We start from the raw sequence: 23,813 nt of genomic DNA on the forward strand, positions 1-23,813 counted from the left end.
AAAGGGGTAATAGGTATACTTCAGTCAGGGCATTTTGACAGATCATTTTGTTATGCTGAGTTGGAGCTAAGCAAAAATATATCTGTTTGGAAGTGTTTCTCTTTCATCCATCTGGGGGACGCTGCGTCTGAACTGATGGGTTAAAGTGCACTGACTGCTATCTAACAGAAATGGTCTGACAGCTTCCCGGACACTATTACTGTGAGCTAGGCGGCACACTGCTTCCGCTTTCCTCTAGCGCCGGTCTGCTTTTAGTTCCCCTTCATGAAGGGGACCGTCCAGCCGCGGCGGAAACAGAAGGGAAGCACGGCTTTCCGCCTTTGTCTCCCGCTCAGAAGATGTTACTGTTCCGCCCACCTCAGTCTGTGGGGATGGGGCTTCTTCTACAGGCGCCATTTTATCCACGCTGAAGCAGACTGCAGGGGATGCTGCGCTCCGGATCACACATACACATATATCGGGGTTTTCAACTCGGGGATCAGCTTACTGCAAGTATGCTGTGTGACTGTTCCTACCTTTTTATATTACAGTAGAGGCTCTGTTACTATACTAGCCCCACTTCTTCCCCCTTTTTCATTATGCAGGGAGTTTTAGGTCTACAGAAAGGAGTAAGGAGTTACAATTTTTAGTTTAGCAGTACTGTGTGTTTACTTCTTAGGACACTGGTGATACTTTACCACAGCAGGATGGCCAATACCCCGGACAAATCTGCTAAGAGGAAGGCAGGCTCTGCTGTTTACTTTGCCTGTTCTCAGTGCGGATCCAAACTTTCTAAGGGTAGCACGGATCCAGGTTCTCTCTGCACTGCATGCTCTGGGGCGCCTGTTGTTGAACAGTCTGGTGGGTCTGTAGATCAGTCTATTCCTCTGTGGGCCAGGAACATGGCCGATGCTATTGCAGATTTGCGTCAGTCCCAGTCAGGTACTGATTCAAATCAATCTGCTGAAGAACCACCTTGGGCAAGACATATGGGCAAATGTCTTTCGGATATAGCGCAGTCTATTAACAAAATTGTGACTACCTCAGACTCGGCAGTCTCTCCATTGGTGGCTTCACAGTCCCAATTTAACCAAGGGGGTACCGTTCACTGTTTGGTCTTCGGTGATGATCACCACGGACGCCAGCCTAATCGGTTAGGGGGCAGTGTTTCAATCTCAACACTTTCAGGGACTCTGGAATGGTCAAGAATCGAAGTTACCAATCAAGATTTTACAGTTGAGAGCAATTCGCTATGCTCTGATTTAGGTACAAACCAGTGTGCAAGGTCATCCGGTACGCATTAAATCAGACAACGCCACGGCGGTGGCTTACATAAACAAACAAGGCGGGACTCGCAGCTGGAGGTCTCCCATATTCTCCAGTGGGCGGAACAGTGGATTCCATCCATCTCCGCAGTTCGCATTACAGGCGTGGACAACTGGGAAGCAGATTTCTTAAGCCGTCACACGATACATCCGGGAGAAAGGGAACTTCTCAAGAGGTCTTCCTGACCCTAGTGTCTCTGTGGGGAACACCCGACATCGACCTCATGGCTTCTCATCTCAACTAAAAGCTACCTCGGAATGGCTTACAAACTCGGGATCTTCAAGCAATGCTGATCGATGCCTTGACAGCTCAGTGGCATTTTCGCCTGGGATATGTGTTCTTGCCATTCCCCTTGATACCGTGCCTACTTCAGCGCATTCGGAGAGAAGGTCTCCCGGTCATTCTTGTAGTGCCAGACTGGCCTCGTCGTCTGTGGTACTCTCTTCTCCGCAGCATGGTGACCAAGGAACCGTTCTGTCTGCCTCTGCGACCCGATCTACTTCTACAAGGTCCTTGTCACCACCACGATTTAAATCGTCTGGCTTTGACGACATGGTTCTTGAATCCAGCATTTTAAGGGCGAAAGGGTTATCTCGACCAGTTGTAAAAACTATGCTTCAGGCTAGGAAACCAGTCACCTCTCGTATTTATCACATAGTATGGCGTATCTACATTGCTTTGTGTGAAAGGTGTGGATTGTCGCCAGACCTCTTTCGTTTACTTCGTCTGTTGTCCTTCCTTCAGGATGGTCTGACTAAAGGACTTCGTTTGTCTTCCCTTAAGGGTCAAGTTTTGGCATTGTCGGTACTTTTTCAGAAAAGATTGGCTCTCATTCCGGAGGTCCAGACATTCCTTCAGGGTGTAATCAGGATTCAACCTCCGTTTGTTCCTCCAGTTCCACCCTGGGATTTAAATTTGGTTCTAGCTCTTCAGAAGCCTCTGTTTGAGCCACTAGGAACTGTTGAATTACGTTTTCTTACGTTGAAGGTTGTTTTTCTTTTGGCCATTGCTTCGGCCAGGCGTGTTTCAGAGTTAGCGGCGCTTTCTTGAAGACCACCTTTGTTAGTTTTTCACGACGATCGAGTAGTCTTACATACGAAACCTTCCTTTCCATATGAATCAGGACATAGTGCTTCCTGCGTTTGTTCCAGAGTCTTATGGAAAGGATTGTCATTTGTATGGGGTTCGAGCCTTACGCATTTATTTGTCCCGTACGGAGTCTCTTCGTCGTACGGATACCTTGTTGGTTTTAATTGATGTGCCAAAACGTGGTTGGCCGGCTTCTAAAAACATGGTGGCACGTTGGGTTACTTCTGCTATTCGGCAGGCCTATGTTTCTTTAGCATCACCTGTTCCTGACTCGTTGAGGGCTCATTCGACTAGAGCTGTTGGAGCCTCCTTGTCTGTTCGTGGTGGTATTTCAGTTGAGCAGTTGTGTAGAGCGGCAATTTGGTCTTCCGTGCATACTTTCACCAGGTTTTACTGTTTTCATACTTTTGGTTTGGAGACTGCCTCTGTTGGGCGTCAAATTTTATAGACGGCTCTGCCGTCTGTTTCTCCCACCTCTATTTCTCTAACGTCCTAAGTGGATGCTGGGGACTCCGTAAGGACCATGGGGATTAGCGGCTCCGCAGGAGACTGGGCACAACTATATAAAGAGCTTTTAGACTACTGGTGTGCACTGGCTCCTCCCACTAAGACCCTCCTCCAGACCTCAGTTAGATTCTTGTGCCCGGCTGAGCTGGATGCACACTAGGGGCTCTCCTGAGCACCTAGAAAGAAAGTATATTTAGGTTTTTTATTTTCAGTGAGATCTGCTGGCAACAGACTCACTGCAGCGAGGGACTAAGGGGAGAAGAAGCGAACCTACCTAACAGGTGGTTGTTTGGGCTTCTTAGGCTACTGGACACCATTAGCTCCAGAGGGATCGACCGCAGGACCCGACCTTGGTGTTCGTTCCCGGAGCCGCGCCGCCGTCCCCCTTACAGAGCCAGAAGCACGAAGAAGGTCCGGAAAATCGGCGGCAGAAGACTTCGGTCTTCACCAAGGTAGCGCACAGCACTGCAGCTGTGCGCCATTGCTCCTCATGTACACCTCACACTTCGGTCACTGATGGGTGCAGGGCGCTGGGGGGGGGGGCGCCCTGAGGGCAATAAATAACACCTTGGCTGGCAAAATATACATCATATATAGTCCTAGAGGCTATATAGATGTAAAATTACCCCTGCCAGTATTACAGAAAAAGCGGGAGAAAGTCCGCCGAAAAGGGGGCGGGGCTTCTCCCTCAGCACACTGGCACCATTTTTCCCTCACAGTTCCGCTGGAAGGAAGCTCCCTGGCTCTCCCCTGCAGTCTGAATACTACAGAAGGGTAAAAAAGAGAGGGGGGGCACTAAATTTAGGCACAGTATAGATATTATATATATATATATATATATATATATATATATAAAAAAAGCAGCTATAGGGAAAACACTCATTGATAGTGGGATCCCAGTGTTATATAGCGCTCTGGTGTGTGCTGGCATACTCTCTCTCTGTCTCCCCAAAGGGCTTTGTGGGGTCCTGTCCTCTGTCAGAGCATTCCCTGTGTGTTTGCGGTGTGTCGGTACGGCTGTGTCGACATGTTTGATGAGGAGGCTTATGTGGAGGCGGAGCAGATGCCTGTAAATGTGATGTCACCCCCTGCGGGGTCCACACCTGAGTGGATGGTGCTGTGGAAGGAATTACGTGATAGTGTCGACTCCTTACATAAAAGGTTCGACGACATACCAAATGTGGGACAGCCGGCTTCTCAGCCTGTGCCTGCCCAGGCGTCTCAAAAACCATCAGGGGCTCTAAAACGCCCGCTACCTCAGATGGTTGACACAGATGTCGACACGGATACTGACTCCAGTGTCGACGACGATGAGACTAATGTAACTTCCAGTAGGGCCACACGTTACATGATTGAGGCAATGAAAAATGTGTTGCACATTTCTGATGTTACCCCCGGTACCACAAAAAAAGGGTATAATGTTTGGAGAGAAAAAACTACCAGTAGCTTTTCCTCCATCTGAAGAATTAAATGAAGTGTGTGAAGAAGCGTGGGCTTCCCCTGATAAAAAGCTGGTAATTTCTAAGAGGTTACTAATGGCGTACCCTTTCCCGCCAGAGGATAGGTCACGCTGGGAAATATCCCCTAGGGTGGATAAAGCGCTCACACGCTTGTCAAAGAAGGTGGCACTACCGTCTCCGGATACGGCCGCCCTGAAGGAATCTGCTGATAGAAAACAGGAGGCTATCCTGAAATCTATATATACACACACAGGTGTTATACTGAGACCGGCTATAGCTTCAGCCTGGATGTGCAGTGCTGCTGCTGCGTGGTCAGATTCCCTGTCAGAAAATATAGATACCCTAGACAGGGACACTATTTTGCTAAACGTAGAGCATATAAAAGACGCACTTTTATACATGAGGGATGCACAGAGGGATATTTGCCGGCTGGCATCCAAAATTAGTGCAATGTCCATTTCTGCCAGGAGAGGGTTATGGACTCGGCAGTGGACAGGTGATGCAGATTCCAAACGACACATGGAAGTTCTGCCTTATAAGGGTGAGGAATTGTTCGGGGATGGTCTCTCGGACCTCGTTTTCACAGCAACAGCTGGGAAGTCTACATTTTTACCCCATGTTCCCTCACAACCAAAGAAAGCACCGTATTATCAGGTACAGTCCTTTCCGCCCAATAGGGGCAAGCGGGTTAAAGGCGCGTCCTTTCTGCCCAGAGGCAGAGGTAGAGGGAAAAAGCTGCAGCATACAGCCAGTTCCCAGGAGCAAAAGTCCTCCCCCGCTTCCTCTAAGTCCACAGCATGACGCTGGGGCTCCACAGGCGGAGCCAGGTGCGGTGGGGGCCCGTCTCAAACATTTCAGCAATCAGTGGGCTCGCTCACGGGTGGATCCCTGGATCCTTCAAGTAGTATCTCAGGGGTACAAACTGGAATTCGAGACGTCTCCCCCCCCCGCCGTTTCCTCAAATCTGCCTTGCCAACCACTCCCTCAGGCAGGGAGGCAGTGTTACAGGCAATTCAAAAGCTGTATTCACAACAAGTGATAGTAAAGGTGCCCCTACTTCAACAAGGAAGGGGTTACTATTCCACAATGTTTGTGGTACCGAAACCGGACGGTTCGGTGAGACCCATTTTAAATTTGAAATCCTTGAACACATATATAAAAAAATTCAAGTTCAAGATGGAATCGCTCAGGGCGGTTATTGCAAGCCTGGACGAGGGAGATTACATGGTATCGCTGGACATCAAGGATGCTTACCTACATGTCCTCATTTACCATCCTCACCAGGAGTACCTCAGGTTTGTGGTACAAGATTGTCATTACCAATTCCAGACGTTGCCGTTCGGTCTCTCCACGGCTCCGAGGGTCTTTACCAAGGTAATGGCGGAAATGATGATACTCCTTCGAAGGAAGGGAGTTTTAATTATCCCGTACTTGGACGATCTCCTGATAAAGGCGAGGTCCAGAGAGCAGTTGTTGGTAGGGGTAGCACTATCTCGGGAAGTGCTACAACAGCACGGCTGGATTCTAAACATTCCAAAGTCACAGCTGGTCCCTACGACACGCCTGCAATTCCTAGGGATGGTTTTGGACACAGAACAGAGAAAAGTGTTTCTCCCGGAGGAAAAGGCCAAGGAGCTGTCATCTCTAGTCAGAGGCCTCCTAAAACCAAAACAGGTGTCGGTGCATCATTGCACGCGGATCCTGGGAAAAATGGTAGCTTCCTACGAAGCGATTCCATTCGGCAGGTTTCATGCAAGAACCTTTCAGTGGGACCTGTTGGACAAGTGGTCCGGATCGCATCTTCAGATGCATCGTCTGATAACCCTGTCTCCGAGGACAAGGGTGTCTCTGCTGTGGTGGCTGCAGAGTGCTCATCTTCAGGAGGGCCGCAGATTCGGCATACAGGACTGGGTCCTGGTGACCATGGATGCCAGCCTTCGAGGCTGGGGAGCAGTCACACAGGGAAGAAACTTCCAAGGACTATGGTCAAGTCAGGAGACTTCCCTGCACATAAATATTCTGGAACTAAGGGCCATTTACAATGCCCTAAGTCAGGCAAAACCCCTGCTTCAAAACCAGCCGGTACTGATCCAGTCAGACAACATCACGGCGGTCGCCCATGTAAATCGTCAGGGCGGCACGAGAAGCAGGACGGCGATGGCAGAAGCCACAAGGATTCTCCGATGGGCGGAAAATCACGTGTTAGCACTGTCAGCAGTGTTCATTCCGGGAGTGGACAACTGGGAAGCAGACTTCCTCAGCAGGCACGACCTCCACCCGGGAGAGTGGGGACTTCATCCAGAAGTCTTTCAAATGATTGTAAACCGTTAGGAAAAACCACAGGTGGACATGATGGCGTCCCGCCTAAACAAAAAGCTAGAAAAATATTGCGCCAGGTCGAGAGACCCGCAGGCGATAGCTGTGGACGCTCTGGTAACACCGTGGGTGTACCGATCGGTTTATGTGTTCCCTCCTCTTCCTCTCATACCAAAGGTACTGAGGATAATAAGGAGAAGAGGAGTAAGAACTATACTCATTGTTCCGGATTGGCCAAGAAGAGCGTGGTATCCGGAACTTCAAGAAATGATGTCAGAGGACCCATGGCCTCTACCGCTCAGACAGGACCTGCTGCAGCAGGGGCCCTGTCTGTTCCAAGACTTACCGCGGCTGCGTTTGACGGCATGGCGGTTGAACACCGGATCCTGAACGAAAAGGGCATTCCGGAGGAAGTCATTCCTACGCTGATAAAAGCTAGGAAAGAAGTAACCGCAAACCATTATCACCGCATATGGCGAAAATATGTTGCGTGGTGTGAGGCCAGGAAGGCTCCAACGGAAGAATTTCAGCTGGGCCGATTCCTGCACTTCCTACAGTCAGGGGTGACTGTGGGCCTTAAATTGGGTTCCATTAAGGTCCAGATTTCGGCTCTATCGATTTTCTTCCAGGGAGAATTGGCTTCACTACCTGAAGTTCAGACTTTTGTTAAGGGAGTGCTGCATATTCAGCCCCCTTTTGTGCCTCCAGTGGCACCTTGGGATCTCAACGTGGTGTTGGATTTCCTAAAGTCACATTGGTTTGAGCCACTTAAGACCGTGGATTTGAAATATCTCACGTGGAAAGTGGTCATGTTGTTGGCCTTGGCTTCGGCCAGGCGTGTTTCAGAATTGGCGGCTTTGTCATGTAAAAGCCCTTATCTGATTTTCCATATGGATAGGGCAGAATTGAGGACTCGTCCCCAGTTTCTCCCCAAAGTGGTATCAGCTTTTCATCTGAACCAACCTATCGTGGTGCCTGCGGCTACAAATGACTTGGAGGCTTCCAAGTTGTTGGATGTAGTCAGGGCCCTGAAAATCTATGTTTCCAGGACAGCTGGAGTCAGGAAGACTGACTCGCTCTTTATCCTGTATGCGCCCAACAAGTTGGGTGCACCTGCTTCAAAGCAGACGATTGCTCGCTGGATCTGTAGTACGATTCAGCTTGCACATTCTGCGGCTGGACTGCCGCATCCTAAATCAGTGAAAGCCCATTCCACGAGGAAAGTGGGCTCTTCTTGGGCGGCTGCTCGAGGGGTCTCGGCTCTTCAACTTTGCCGAGCTGCAACTTGGTCAGGGGCAAACACGTTTGCAAAATTCTACAAATTTGATACCCTGGCTGAGGAGGACCTTGAGTTCTCTCATTCGGTGCTGCAGAGTCATCCGCACTCTCCCGCCCGTTTGGGAGCTTTGGTATAATCCCCGTGGTCCTTACGGAGTCCATAGCATCCACTTAGGACGTTAGAGAAAATAAGAATTTACTCACCGGTAATTCTATTTCTCATAGTCCGTAGTGGATGCTGGGCGCCCATCCCAAGTGCGGATTGTCTGCAATACTTGTATATAGTTATTGCTTAACTAAAGGGTTATTGTTGAGCTATCTGTTGAGAGGCTCAGTTGTTATCATGCTGTTAACTGGGTATTGTATCACGAGTTATACGGTGTGATTGGTGTGGCTGGTATGAGTCTTACCCGGGATTCAAAATCCTTCCTAATTGTGTCAGCTCTTCCGGGCACAGTATCCTAACTGAGGTCTGGAGGAGGGTCTTAGTGGGAGGAGCCAGTGCACACCAGTAGTCTAAAAGCTTTCTTTATAGTTGTGCCCAGTCTCCTGCGGAGCCGCTAATCCCCATGGTCCTTACGGAGTCCCCAGCATCCACTACGGACTATGAGAAATAGAATTACCGGTGAGTAAATTCTTATTTTAGCTTGCTTTGGGAAATCCCATCAGTTCAGACGCAGCGTCCCCCAGATGGATGAAAGAGAAAAGGGGATTTTTGTTTACTTACCGTAAAATCTCTTTCTCTGATTCTATCTGGGGGACACTGTGATCCCTCCCGTATTTTTGTCTGGTTTATTGGTTATATTCTGTCTGCCTCTTCCGGCTTTGCTAAACGTTAACTGAGGTAATCTACTAGTCAAGCTGGAGATGGGAGGGGTTAGAGGGGGCAGGAGTTGGTTTTTTATAGGTTCTGTGCCAAAGCTCCCTTCCCACAAACTCTAACCCATCCGTTCAGACGCAGCGTCCCCCAGATGGAATCCGAGAAAGAGATTTTACGGTAAGTAAACAAAAATTCCTTTATTTTTTTCCAACAGTGATTGAGTTCTGCTGCCACTTCTATGCCCCTTACCTTGTCTCCAGACCCTCCACTGCCCAGCAGCGTTGTAGCTTTGCATATACAGAATATATTTTGAAAATGTAAGCAATACATTTATACATATATCAACTTCTATTTGAGGTTTAGCTGTCATTAAGGGCGCATCACGGGGCATTTTGTATCTTCCATGCTGACATATTGAACTGGGATTTTGAACAAATGTTGCATGCAGCCAGGGTCGGATTATAGGCAGGGCGGACTTGGCGGTCACCCAGGGGGCTCCCATACTGTACCAAACATTTACCTTACCAACTCTGCACTCTTACTGCTGGCCAGTTCCCAGCACAGCATCGCAGTCACTGATTCCCCTGCTCCCCTTATTAGAGAGAGGGCAAGAGAGAGAGTGTGTTAGGGAGCTAATCGAGAGCGAGGAGGAGAGAGTGTCTGGGTGAGGAGGGGGGGGGGGGGGGAGGGGGATGAGAGAGATAGGGTGTTAGGGAAAAAGACCAAGTCAGAGAGGGGAGTGTGTGTGAGAGAGACGGGAGAGAAAGAAAGACTATGGCCCTCATTCTGAGTTGTTCGCTCGCTAGTTGCTTTTAGCATCCGTGCAAACGCTAGGCCGCCGCCCTCTGGTAGTGTATCTTAGCTTAGCAGAAGTGCGAACGAAAGGATCGCAGAGCGGCTACAAAAAAAGATTGTGTAGTTTCAGAGTAGCTGCAGACCTACTCCTACCTTTCGATCACTTCAGACTATTTAGTTCCTGTTTTGACGTCACAAACACGGCATGCGTTCGGCCAGCCATGCCCGCGTTTCCCCAGGCACGCCTGCGTTTGTATCTGATACGCCTGCGTTTTTTTTTTCAATGATGATTTTTTATTAATTTCCAAGTATAAAGAAGAGAAATCAAATAAATGTACACGAACAGAGGTCATATAATGAGTACAGCATTGAGCTAATTACAGTAGGTACAATCATATAAACCAGCTCTGAATCTAGAAACTCAGTTCATTAATTGTGTACACTAATTCTCTTAACTATCAATCGTAACTATAACCTTAAGAATAATAGGATAGGGAGAGCAGTAGAAAGGGAAAAACAGAACAAGACAACGACACATGAGGGATAGTTAAAGAGAGGAGAATATGCGTATCAGGGGAGCACCTTACTCAATTATTGTAACATAGAGATAGATAGCTAGTTAGTTAGTTAGTTAGTTAGTTAGGGGGGCATCTGCACCTCTAGGTATTATCAGGTTGTGAAGGATGCAGAATTGCCGTGTCAATGGGATCACTAAAAATTATGGAGTGACCCTGTCTCTCCCGGAACTCACTCCATTTAAACCATCTCATGTAAATAGAAGAGGGGGAAGAAGAATACACACATCCCGCTGTTTCAAACAGAAAATGCTTGTGAGTATTATTAATAACCGTCTGAATGTGGGGTATGGACTGTGATTTCCACAGTTGGCCTATTGCTGCCTTAGCTGATATTAAGACATGTCCTGCGATATACCTGTCACAGCTGAGGAAAGTGTGAGAAGGGTAGTGAAACAGGGCCAACAGTGGATCCAATGGCACTGTCGTTCCCATTAGCTCCCCCAAAAGAGAGAATACTTCCGTCCACAGAGGCCCCAGGACTGGACAGTCCCAAAAAATATGTAGAATGGAGCCCTCACCACCACATTTTCTCCAGCATAGCTGGGAAGTCGAGGGCCAGATGTGGTGAAGCCTCTGCGGGGTGAAGTACGCCCTATTGCATAATTTATAGAACATTTCTGAGTGCTGGAGGCATTTAGATATTTTAAAGCACGTTGATGAAATTGTATCCCATTCTTCTTCTCAAAGTACAATAGAGAGATCTCTCTCCCACTTCAACTGCGCAGGCAATTTTCCTTTTTTATTCAAAAGAACAATATACTGGTACCACCTGGATATCCCTCCCCTATGACCGGGGGATGACAATCTGGAGAGCATAATAGCAGGTAGGGGGAGTGGGCCTCTAGTCTCGTTAACATACGATTGGAGCCAATGGCGTATCTGTAGATACTTGAAAAAGTCATGTTTTGAAATCCCAAACCGAGACTGAAGCTGGGAGAACGGGGTCAAGCTATTATTCAAAAAAAGATCTTTCAGTCTCACAACTCCAGCGTCAATCCAGGCGTCCAAAATAAGATCAGGGATATTACAAGCGACCGTTCTGATAGAGAGGTCCGCTGCAGGTAGTTTTATAGTTTGGTCAGATGCAACCACGGAGTGCCATATCTTCAGAGTACTTCTAATCGCGTCTCCAGGGCCTGTCCATTTCGGAACACTCTGTATAGGTAATAGGAATAGGTCTGTTATATTAATCGGTCCTAAGAAGGCTTTTTCGATAACTACCCATGGTTTGGGGGAATGAGCGACAAACCAATCTCGGGCCTGGCTGAGAAGGCATGCAGAATGATATGCATCTAGGTTGGGGTAAGCAACCCCACCAAAGCTCTTGGGCAATGACAAAACCTGCCTAGAGATCCGCGGTTTCGCTCCCTTCCAGATAAAGTGTGATAACGTTTTATTAGCCTTAACACTAAGAGCTTTAGGGAAGTGGCGGGGGATGGCCCGGAATAGGTAAAGGAGTTTCGGTAGTAGTACCATTTTTGTTGCAGAGACCCGCCCCAGCCAGGAGATTTCATGTAGAGACCACTCTTTAATCAATTTGTCGAAGGCGCTAAATAAAGGTGTGTAGTTACAATCGTAAAGGTCTTTATCAAGCGATAGATGTATACCTAAATATTTAATAGATCTCACCTGCCAAGCATATCTGTACCTATCCTTAAGTAAGGCCAGGATATGTGGCTGGATATGAAGCGGTAGAGCTTCCGTTTTGGAAGTATTCAATTTATAGAATGACAATCTGGAGTACCTATCTAATATGGCATGGAGTCCGATAAGGGAGGATTCGGGGTTTGTCAAGCATACTAGTATATCATCTGCGAAGAGACTGACTTTATGACTCAGTCCCCCTATCTCAGGGCCCGAGACCTCTGTGTCAGTCCTAATAGTCTCAGCTAGGGGTTCAATAGCCAAAGCGAAAATTAGGGGAGATAAAGGGCACCCCTGTCTTGTGCCGTTTAGAATTTCGAAACCCCTGGAGAGACACCCATTAACATATACCTTGGCGGAGGGGGTAGAATATAATGCAAAGATGGAATCTAGAAACCTACCCTGAAATCCAAACTTACCCAGAACTGATCTTAGATACCCCCAGTGTAGCCTATCAAACGCCTTTTCAGCGTCTAATGATAGGACCAGGAGGGGCGTTCTATTAACATTACAATACTCAATGACATTATAAGCTCTCCGAGTGTTGTCCGGGGCCTGCCTGCCCGGGACGAAGCCAACCTGGTCAGCAGCTATAAGGGTAGGCAGTAAGGGGCAAAGACGGTTAGCGATTAACTTAGCAAAAAGTTTGACGTCTGTATTCAATAAAGCTATCGGTCTGTAATTTTTAACGGATGCGGGAGATTTACCCGGCTTAGGGATAGCCACTATCCTCGCTTAAAGCATCTCTTTCGGGAACCTTCCAGCTTCTGATGCCTCGTTAAAGACAGCCAATAACACTGGAGCCAAGTCTGCTTTATAGGTTTTGTAGAAATTAGATGGAAAACCGTCTGGGCCCGGTGCTTTATCTCGTGGAAGACCATCAATAGCTGCCTCAAGTTCAGACATCGTCCAGGGGGAGCCAAGGGACAGGCAGGCCCCGGAGCTCAGTGTCGGCAGGGATAAGTTTTTTAAAAATGACTGAATTTCAGCTTCAATGGGTTGGGTGGTGTCAGGATCTGACTGTAAGTCGTAGAGTCGGGAGTAGTACTCTGCGAAAGTATCTGCTATTCTATATGGGTCAGAGACTCTTAAACCCGTGTGAGAATAAACAAAGTGGATTCTGGCCTTAGCTCGCCTACCTCTCAGTTTCCGCGCCAAAAGACGCCCTGCCTTATTTCCAAATACATAGAATCTCTGATTTAGTCGAGCGAGGTTGCGTTTTACTTCCCGCAGAGAAAAAGTGTTCACCCTTTCCCTTGCGGCCAGCAAAAGTTTAAAGGCAGTTCTATTATGTGGGTCAGCTTTATGTGCTATTTCTAGTTTTGCAACTTCGCTCTCGGCTTCAGCTCGTTCGGCAATTTGAGAACGTTTCAGCCGTGAAGCGGCCTGAATGGCAGCCCCCCGCACTACAGCCTTACAAGAGCACCAATTATTAAAGACTGAAGTGTCTTCAGGTTTGTTAGTTTCTAAATATACCCTTAAGGTTTGTTGCATGGCAAGTGAAGCTTCTTGATGGCATAACAAGAAATTTCCTAGTCTCCAAGGACTCGGAGTAACTCTACGGGCCTCGAGCTTCCACACGACCTTAAGCGGAGAATGGTCCGACCATGTCATCGGTAGTATGTTAATTTTCATAATGGCCGGTAGTGACCCACTATCAGTTAATACGAGATCAATTCTAGAGTATGAGGAGTGAACATGCGAATAAAAGGAGTAATCCCTAACCGTAGGGTGTTTAGTTCTCCACGCATCGTAGAGTTCGTACTCTCCTATCAATTGGCGAAGCCCAAGGGTATTAATAGGGGAAGTTCTGGATTTAGCTAAAGGACTTCTGGTGGGGAGAGATCTATCAACAGAGGGGCTACAACTAAATTGAAGTCCCCCAATATCATGACTGCACCTTTAGCGTGCTTCTGTATCAGGGAGAATAGATTCCTACAAAAGGAGAGTTGACCAGAGTTGGGTGCATAGCAGGAGGCCAGGGTGACAACAGCATCTTCAAGCTTTCCGATTAATACTAAATACCTTCCTTCGGGGTCTACAATTTGGGATTCCAGAGTAAATTGGCAATCACAAGAGATCAGTATAGCCACTCCGGCTTTTTTTACGGGGCCGTTGGCCATGTAGCAAGTAGGGAAGTGATTATCATAGAATCTAGGGGGGTCTAATTTCCTAAAGTGGGTTTCCTGGATGGCGACCACATTCGCCTTCATTTTATAGAAGGAAGATAAGGCCAGTTTACGTTTCTGTGGGGAATTCAATCCCTTAACGTTCAATGATACCAAGTTAACCATAATAAACTAACCAGGAGGCGGAGCATTCGCTGAAACCAAGAAATGTGATTAGGTACAATTCCCTGAACACATGTGTAAGAAGAAAAAAGACATGGGGGGGACGTGACACAAAAGGAGACATACTGAGGATGACAAAGAGAGAAGAGAGAAAAAAATAGTACACAAAACGAGGAAAGTCGACTCCGTGTAGAGACGAAGCCATAGTAAGGCGCCAAAACATACAGCGCCTCACCAAGCAAAGTTGGGAGGTTAGTGGCCAACCTACCCGCAATCAAGTAATCATAGTATTAGTAAACTGTATATTCAATCGCACATGGCATATAAACGGGATGTCATTAGGAATGGAATGATAAGTTAATAAGTAATGAGTCACGGGATCCCGGAACTGGGACAGAGCAATACTGTAAGTACAACAATAAAAGGGCTCAGAGAAGAGCATACAGACCAGTCCGGGAGTCCGTGGAACCATCACGACCTTTAAAGGAGAAACCAGAAACAAAAAATAAAAGGAAAAATCAACCCTGCCGTACATTAGTCTAGGGGCTGTAAAGCATGTAATAACCAGGCATGTAACTTGTAATAAGCCCTGAGATTAGTACCATCATATGGAAACAACGCTAGTCTTATAAATGGATATTCATGGCAGGGAAAACACCGCAGTGATAAGGGCCTACTTCCCAACCGTCGACCAGTCCGGCTGAAGTCGGCGGTCAGGAGAGTCGGGCCCCTGGTCTCCAGTTACATTCCATTTGTGAAGAAGTCTCATACCGTCCTCGACCGAAGACACCGCTATAGTGGAGCCTTCCCTAGAAATCAATAGACGCGTGGGGAAACCCCATCTATATACGATTCCAGCTTTCCTAAGGGCCGCGGTGACAGGCTGAAAGGAGCGTCTCCTGGTGAGGGTGTAGTGCGATAAGTCTCCGAAAAGCTGAAGCCGGCCCAGAGCACTCGCCGTATCTGAGGTAGGTCTAGCTGCTTTAAGCAGGGATTCCTTGATATGAAAGAAATGGACTCTCATTAAAACATCTCTCGACGCTCCTTCGGGAGCACTGCGGGCCTTCGGGATCCTATGAATACGGTCCAATATCAAGTCCGCAGATGTAGCGGAGGGTAGCAGCTTCTTGAATATTTCGATTGTATAGTCATGTAGGCTGCTATTAGATACGGATTCTGGTACCCCTCGGAGCTTGAGATTATTTCTGCGGGAGCGGTCCTCCAAGTCCGCTACTTTGTCCCGCAGGGCTGCCACCTCCCCTTCAAGAATATCATGGGAATCGATTAAAGTATTATGAGAGCCTACTACCTCCCCCATCTTGGTTTCCAAGTGTCCAGTCCTCTCGCCTAAATCCTCAACGGACCGCTGGCAAGACTGCAACATAGTACGAAATTCAGACGCCACCTCATCCTTAAACTGGTGTAGCCATAGCTTCATGGCGCCCACCGTTAAGGCTTCGCTGTCTTCCAGGCGAGGAGAGGGGGGGGAATCCTGGGATGAAGATAGAGCCATCTTGGGCGATGAAGTTGTGGGCGGGGGATCCGACCTGGAGGCAGAAGACCCAGGTCCCTGCGATTTATTACGATATGGGGAAGGCTTGAAAAAGGCAACTTGAGAGATTGATTTGGAGGCTTTATTCTTTTTTGGAGCCATCATGTATTACTTTGAGGGAATGGGACGGCTCCAGCAGAAAGGAGAATTCCGTCTAAGGTCTAGGACGGCAGGTATCTTCTTACGCCATGTGCGTGATTACATCAGCTAAAATGATTGCGGGGGGTGACGATGAGGATTCATTGAAGAGGGGTCTACATCCTATATGTGCCGTAGCATGCACCACTACAGGGAGCCAACGATGTCACTTTCTCGTCAAATAGTGCCCCTGTGCTTCAGGTGAGGAAGATGCTGTATATGGACTACCAACAGGGGGCTCTGGTGCACTGTGTTGTGGATGAGGGTTAGGCAATGCTCATGGAATGCTGGATAGGCGTATAAATGTATGAGGTGTTGAATGCACCATATGATCTAGCTCCCAGTGTACATACAGCATAAAGCACCTCAGGCTGTAATTGTACAGGCCTGGTAAGAATCTGCAGGGACTCTTATATCGAGTACTGGCCTTGCCTCCTCCAAGATGGCCGCCGCTCCACTGCTCAAACGGGCCTCACCTTCCTCCGCTGCCGCCCGGGGTCCGTCAGCCCGAATGGGGACCTTATACTGCCTCTTCAACCCTCGGTCAGGCGCCAATGGTGGGATGCCCGCCGCCAACGGGGGCCGTCCGTGCCCTCTCAACCTCCGCAGCTCTCCGCCCGCCTCTCCCAAGATGGCCGCCGCCACCGGGTCCTCCACGAGCAGGGCCGCGGCTCGTCTCGGCGGCTAGCCCGTAGTTCCTGGGGCTCGCCTTCGCCTCCGCTTCTCCCGGTAAGGCTTCTCAAACAGGGGGTATGTTTTGTTGCCGGCTATGTGGCGGGCTCTAGCGTCCGGAGCGCACCGGAGTCCGGTCGGCCGGCACTTAAATTTAGGTCCCGGCTTTATCCCGGATGGAGGCCGCAACCCGCAAGTGCAGGAGTAACCTGCACTCCGGCTCCGCAGCTCACCTCCTTATGTTGTGGGGGTCTTGTGGGTGCACTGTGGGCAAATTAATGGGCAGGTAGGCACCTAAAAAAGCTTTAATTATTAGCTTTGTAGCAGGAGCTCAGGCACCATGCATCCACTCCAAAGTCCTGCTAGGCCACGCCCCCTACGCCTGCGTTTTTACACACACTCCCCGAAAACGGTCAGTTACCTCCCAGAAACACCCACTTCCTGTCAATCACTCTGCGGCCAGCAGTGCGACTGAAAAGCGTCGCTAGAGCTTGTGTAAAACTGCATCGGCTTTTGTGAAAGTACGTCGCGCGTGCGCATTGAGCCGCATGCGCAGAAGTGCCGCTTTTTAGCCTGATCGCTGCGCTGCGAACAAATGCAGCTAGCGATCAACTCGGAATGACCACCTATGTCAGGGAGAGAGTGGGAGAAGGTGGCCAGGGGAGATAGGGGAGCAAGAGAGGTGCAAAAGAGAGAGTGTCAGAGAGAGAAAAGGGAGCAAGGGAGAGGGTGTCAGCGATAGGAAATACTACCTGTTACAGCATCCAGGTGGTCTCTGATGATGGAGTGCACTTCTCAGCATTAGGCCCCGTCCCTTTTCATTACAACCGTGGCATTATCGGGGTCATTCCGAGTTGACCGCTCGCTAGCTACTTTTTGCAGCCGTGCAAACGCATAGTCGCCGCCCACTGGGGAGTGTATTTTAGCTTTGCAAGTATGCGAACGCCTGTGCAGCAGAGCGGTACAAAAATAGTTTGTGCGGTTTCTGAGTAGGTCTGAACTTACTCAGCCGCTGCGATCACTTCAGCTTGTTCGGGCCCGGAATTGACGTCAGACACTCGCCCTGCAAACGCTTGGACACGCCCGCGTTTTTCCAACCACTCCCTGAAAACGGTCAGTTGACACCCACAAACATCTTCTTCCTGTCAATCTTCTTGCGATTGGCTGTGCGAATGGATTCTTCGTTCTATCCATCGCCCAGCAACAATCCGCTTTGTACCCGTAAGACGCGCCTGCATTGCGGTGCATACGCATGCGCAGTAGTGACCTGATCGCTGCGCTGCGAAAAACGGCAGCGTGCGATCAGGTCGGAATGACCCCCTATGTCTTTGAGGGGACAGGGCTTTCATAATCAGTCACGCTGCCTTCATTGCTAGTCTATATGTAAAGCGGGGTACACACCATGCGATGGTGCAACCCAGTTGTTGTGTCTACTGGGACGAATCAATGTATGACGATGGATTGGGGGTATACACTTAACAATGTGTACAATATATCGTTCTGAACCGCTTCGGACCAATACACAATATGTCGTATGATATATAGATTCACGTCGGAATTATATATCTCTATGAGTATAATGTGTACCCAGCTTAAGGCTTTTGAACCTTTCAGAATTTAAGAAAGGCTAAAGACAGAGGTCAAAGTTACGTGAGGTAGGACTCAAAGAGCTCTAGTTCGAATAATATAGAGAAACATTTACACTAATTGCAATTTACTTTATCATGATTGGTACTTCATATCTTAGGTTCAGTTGACTGTTATAGAAGAGATAATAGTTATGAGAATATGGTGACACTATTTAGTTATTGCATGATGAGCCTACAAAGGAAAACCACACATGAGAATTTCACAGGAACTGTCCACGTTGTTAACACTTTTGCAATTCACCTATCCTCATCTCGCCCAGGACTCCTATCTTTACTTACAGGCGTCCTCTCCCCCACACCAACAATTTTCCACTCCTTTCAGATCTCCTATGTTCACTTTCTACTCTATACATTTACTTATCCCCAATTCCAGCTTGTCTACCCATTTCTCATATCTCATCACCTATAAAACAAAAATACATTTCTTCACTCTTTGATTAAAGAGCGCCCAATCCTAATTTTCTATTTTCCACATGATGTGGCACCAGTTAGTAAAAGGGAGCAGGGTTGCTAGCTTCCAGTAATACTCTGAGGTCACCCAGAGAAGACATTCTAGCTGTACTCGCATAATGTGGAATGATATCATTTCGTGCTTCTGTTCACTGATACATGCGTCATTATACGAAAGAGAATAAGTTTTCAGATTCCTGAAATGATGCAAAGCTCTCTAAGCCTTGGTAGGGTGTAAGGGCCACCTTTTACGATTGCTGTTTTGGGTGGTAGATTAATATACGTTTACCTAGACACCAATCACTTATGCGCTTATATATCATGAAGAATAAAAAATAAATATAAGTCTCTCCTTTCAGCCTACCTATGGGACAAAACCATTGGAATGTTTCTTTTCTGGGGTAGAATATTAAAAATAAATAGGGAGGACATGTTGTTCAAATGGACTGTGTGATGAGGGGCATGCAATATGTGGGTAATGAAAATACTTCTTTTAACATAATTATGCCCAGTGTTTTAGGCACATGTGCCTTTCTGTAATGATACAATGTGAACTAGTAAATTATTTGCCTTGGCTTTGCAGCTGATGACAGTGGTAGTGTCCTGCAGTCCTGCTGAATTAAAGACGGAGAATGGAGGGAAGAAGGAGACCATGTCTGGGTACAATGTTATATTGAAGGACACCGTACTTTTCCCAGAAGGTGGTGGACAGGTATAAATATTATATAATAAATTAATGTGAACTACTTCTTTTTAGGGATAAGTAATGTCCCATGCTAAGGAGGCAGAGGGCACGTGAAAAAGAAGACACACAGGCTCCTCTTCTTCCCACTTAGCTCTCCTTCTGACAGGCAGTTTTTTTTCTCTTGTTTATTTAATATGTGTTAATTGAAGGAACATTGGTGTCACATATATATATATATATATATATATATATATATATATATATAGCAAAGTCTACATAATATTGGACATTAAGAGTAACTAACAATATACTGCTGTAATTTTTGTATATTGAGGTGAGGTGAAGACCATTAGGCCAGATTTTAGATTTTTTGCTCGAAGGAGGGTATGGGGAAGACAGAGGCTGGGGTGGAGAGACTTAGTTATCCAGGAGAGTCTGCCGTATGAATGTGTAAAAAGTAAATAGGTTTACATGTTTATTGGGAATTGGAGTCTTGGGTTATAGTGAGTTGCTCATGGCCTCCCATATATTACAGAATGATTTAGATGGATTTATTATAAACTGCATCATGTACCACTGCCTAATTAATACTGCATGCTGTGCGGGTGCTGAAGAGGACCCTTAGTTGGCCTTCGATGAGATATGAATTATGTCAGTAGATGAAAATCTACTTCTAATACTTAAAATGACGTTACCTATACCCTTCCAGATGCCTATGAGTTTAGAACATCCCCATTAGTCATAAGTACATCAGTCTCAGGCAGTGGAGTTAACCTAATGCAGTGTGCTAGCACCAGGTACCAGAGATACAAGAGTTTGTGTCGTCTTTGATTATAATGAAATGGAGCTCTATTCAGTATTCTCTCTTATCTTATCCCGTTTCACTCCATTCAATGCATCCATCTGTGTGACCTCCTGCAGTTGAGGGAGTTCCGGGGAACCAGGGATAGCTAATACAGAACAGACTGTAAACATTAGGCCCTTCAAGTATGTACTGCACAAACACAAGCTTGTTATAGATCATTTAAAATTTGCACTTCACCAGACAGCCATGGCCTAAAGAGAAACCTGGGTTACTTCAGCACTGTGCAGTTTGCGAGAGGGATGGTGCTAAGGGTAAGTTACTTTGTGGTGGAGTTCCATATACATAGAGAAACCGAGATCACTGGGTATGATTTAGGTAAGGAGGTTCAGTGATGTTGTGGGAGCCAGAGGAAAGACCATAGAATTTTAATAGTCTCTTCTTAAATGGTTGTCCATACTTTGATTATGGAGCAATCCATGGGCACAGTGGGAAAGCTGTGCTGCCAAGTAGGAGGCAAAGTGATATCGTCCTAGTGCACATTTAGTCTATTTCACGGTCCTTGTGGTGTATAGGTGCAGTTACTTCTAACAAGGGTGCTCAGATACCCTTTTATGTCACCAATACAGTTTGGCACCTATATACTGTAGGTGGAATTTTTTTCCAACATGAAATAAGTTAGTTCCCAATCGGCCACGTAACAGCAGTAGTAAAAATGAATGATCACTTAGGGGGAGAGCAAGCAATTTGCTTCTAGCTGTCATTTATCAAGTACATTCTCTATAATAGAAACACAGAATATGATAGCAGATAAGAACCACGTGGCCCATCTAGTCTGCCCTTTTTTACCTTTTAGGTAATCTGAATCCTTTTTGATGCTTAGTTCTTTTAAAGTATTTTCCTATGCCTATTCCAAACATGTTTAAATTGTTCTACTGTCTTAGCCTCTGATAATGATGGGAAGCAGCTGATTCATATAGGTAACTTCTCCACATGTTCTCTTTAGAAGATTTGATACATCTACCCCTATGTGATTATTTTTTCCCCCATTACTGCTACAGGTTGAGTCTCCCTTATCCAAAATGCTTGGGACCAAAGGTATTTTGGATATGGGATTTTTCCGTATTTTGGAATAACTGCATACCATAATCAGATATCATGGTGATGGGACCTAAATCTAAGCACAGAATGCATTTATGTTACATATACACCTTATACACACAGCCTGAAGGTCATTTTAACCAATATTTTTTTATAACTTTGTGCATTAAACAAAGAGTGTGTACATTCACACAGTTCATTTATGTTTCATATACACTTTATATACACAGCCTGAAGGTCATTTAATACAATATTTTTAATAACTCTGTGTATTAAACACAGTTTGTGTACATTGAGCCATCAAAAAACAAAGGTTTCACTATTTCACTCTCACTCAAAAAAGTCCGTATTTCGGAATATTCCGTATTTCTGAATATTTGGATATGGGATACTCAACCTGTATCGTCTGGCAGACTGAGAACTATGGTCCTTTCAGCTTGACCATTTGTATCCAGACAACCAGTTCTGCATGTAACAACCAGTAGAACTGCAGAGATACTGTTTGTTTAACAGCTGTCTTTTGCAGGAAGGTAGTCCTCTCCCTATTTCTTCTTTCCAGTGCAGTGCGTTGCTGAGCCACTTTTAGGAAGTACCATAGAGTTGCCATTGGTTGTATGAGGACATCCCTTCAATTCCTTTAACTTTATGGCTTTGGGATGTCTTCGTTAGTAATAGTGGCCCTTTCTCCAAAATCAGCTAATATACTTTTTGTTTGTCTCTTTGCTCTGTATTCTTTTAAGATATACAGATAAGTCCTCATACATCTTTGCTGCACTTATGGCAAAGAGCCCCTCTTGGCGCACCAGATTGCGTGAGAATCGTCTGGCGTCTTATTTTGCTGAAAAAATTAGTCTTTTAGGGGCTATTTATTTAGCCACGATAATACTGCGACCGCGAAAAAACATGTTTTTTTTTCTATTTTATCGCCGTTTTTTTTAAATCACCCCTATCCAATTTAGTTGTGAGAAAACCCCCCGTTTTTCTCACGCAATACATAGGGTCTGCGAATAGTCACGGATCTATGTATTTTTGCAGCACTTATCGCTGAAAAAATAGTCACTTATCTGGGATTTGTCTTAGCCTGCCTGAATAATAAGTGCCGGCATCGAGGGATAAGCACCGACTATCGGGGCTAATAGGATAGCCCCCGGTGAACTAATTAGCAGCTGTGAATTACAGAGGCTAATTGGATACCCCCCTTAGTCGCAACACACTGCTGGTAGGACAAAGCCGCAGCTTTTGTTCTGCTCCGTATACAGACTCAGGGTGGGATGTACTAAAGGGAAAATGCGGTAAAACCCTCGTTTCATATGTACTAAGACCCCACCGCCAGGTTTACGCTGCCGGGGGTATCGCCATCTTTTAATGGCGATACCCTATAGAAGCCTATGAGCTTCTTACCGCCGTCTCATCCCGCCACCGGCCTGCGCCACTTACGACGACATCCCTAACCCCGGCCCCCCTCCTCCTTCTCTCGTGCAGCACAGCCTTGTCTCCTTCCGGCTGCAGGGGGGAGAAGGAGGAGCACGGGGACTCCCTCCACACGTCACCTCCCGCTTTGAGATACTAATCGCATATGTTAGTACATATGCGATTAGCATCATTGCGATGACCCGCGATCAGTAATAGTACATCCCGCCCTCAGTCACACACAATATACAAGTGTCATATAGCAAATTAATCAGCACAGTCTCCTCATGCATCCTACACGCATTGTGATGCAACTAAGAAGCATTTTCAGCAAAAAGGGAGGTTCCGTTGGACAGGAATAGCCTATGATTTTGCTTCTTAAAATGTCCTGCTTCTGGATGATGAGACTTTTTTTTAATTAGATTATTAAGTTTAGAGAAAAAAGTAAGTGCGACAAATAAGATTTATATTGATCAGGTTACAAAGTCTATTCTAAGGCCCTGGTACACGTCCCAGCCGATGGTATGATATATTGCACCACCATACACACTGCACAATGCAGTGGACAATGGTGCGATATGTTATTACCTGCTGTATGTAGCTGCATGCTGTCATTCCCTGGGTCGCCCCATTGGGCGCCCAGCTTGCCCAACGTAATGACCCATGGGAGCACACGATCGGCCGTACACACTATATGATGTGTACAATTTATCTTTGCAATGTGGACAATATATCTTCTAATGTGTAAGACTTCAGTGAGTGTTTTATATTGGATAGACCAAAGCAGCATTTTTTAAAATATGTATTTATATAAACTTCTTCTACTAGCCTGATGACAGAGGATTCATTGGCGAAATCCAAGTGCACCGTGTCACTCGTCAGGGCCCAGATGCTGTACATTTTGTGTCCTCTCCCTTGGAGCCAGGTGCTGAGATGCTAGTAAAGGTAGACTGGAACCGAAGGTTTGACCACATGCAGCAACACTCAGGTAACTCATAAACCGCCACCATTTAGCGCAACTTTGAAAATTATTAAATAGCATGTAAATCTCTTCTTGATATTCGTGTGTCAATGGCTCTGTATCACTGAGCTGAATAATGTACATGAAATATCTGGAATATTTATATATATATATACATAAGTCCACCATGCTCTCATTATTCCCTCTATAACAGATTGCTATGTCGGGGAGGGGGAGGTTCTTCTAAACAGAGCAGACAGGAGCTGGGCAGATTTGCTCTGCACGATGCATTATGTAGACTGGTTAATTC

At 46.6% G+C, this 23,813-nt stretch overlaps 1 protein-coding gene across 1 annotated transcript in view; it reads left to right on the forward strand.

Annotated features, from left to right (window-relative positions):
- Positions 1-23,813, forward strand: part of AARSD1 (alanyl-tRNA synthetase domain containing 1) — a 166,175-nt gene that overhangs the window by 42,226 nt on the left and 100,136 nt on the right. The window contains exons 8-9 of the mRNA XM_063963181.1: positions 19,128-19,256; positions 23,371-23,530. Coding sequence (XP_063819251.1) covers positions 19,128-19,256; positions 23,371-23,530 — 289 coding nt within the window. The remainder of the gene's footprint in view (positions 1-19,127; positions 19,257-23,370; positions 23,531-23,813) is intronic.

The sequence above is a fragment of the Pseudophryne corroboree genome, chromosome 3 (genome assembly GCF_028390025.1).
Source record: "Pseudophryne corroboree isolate aPseCor3 chromosome 3, aPseCor3.hap2, whole genome shotgun sequence".
Lineage (NCBI taxonomy): Eukaryota > Metazoa > Chordata > Amphibia > Anura > Myobatrachidae > Pseudophryne > Pseudophryne corroboree.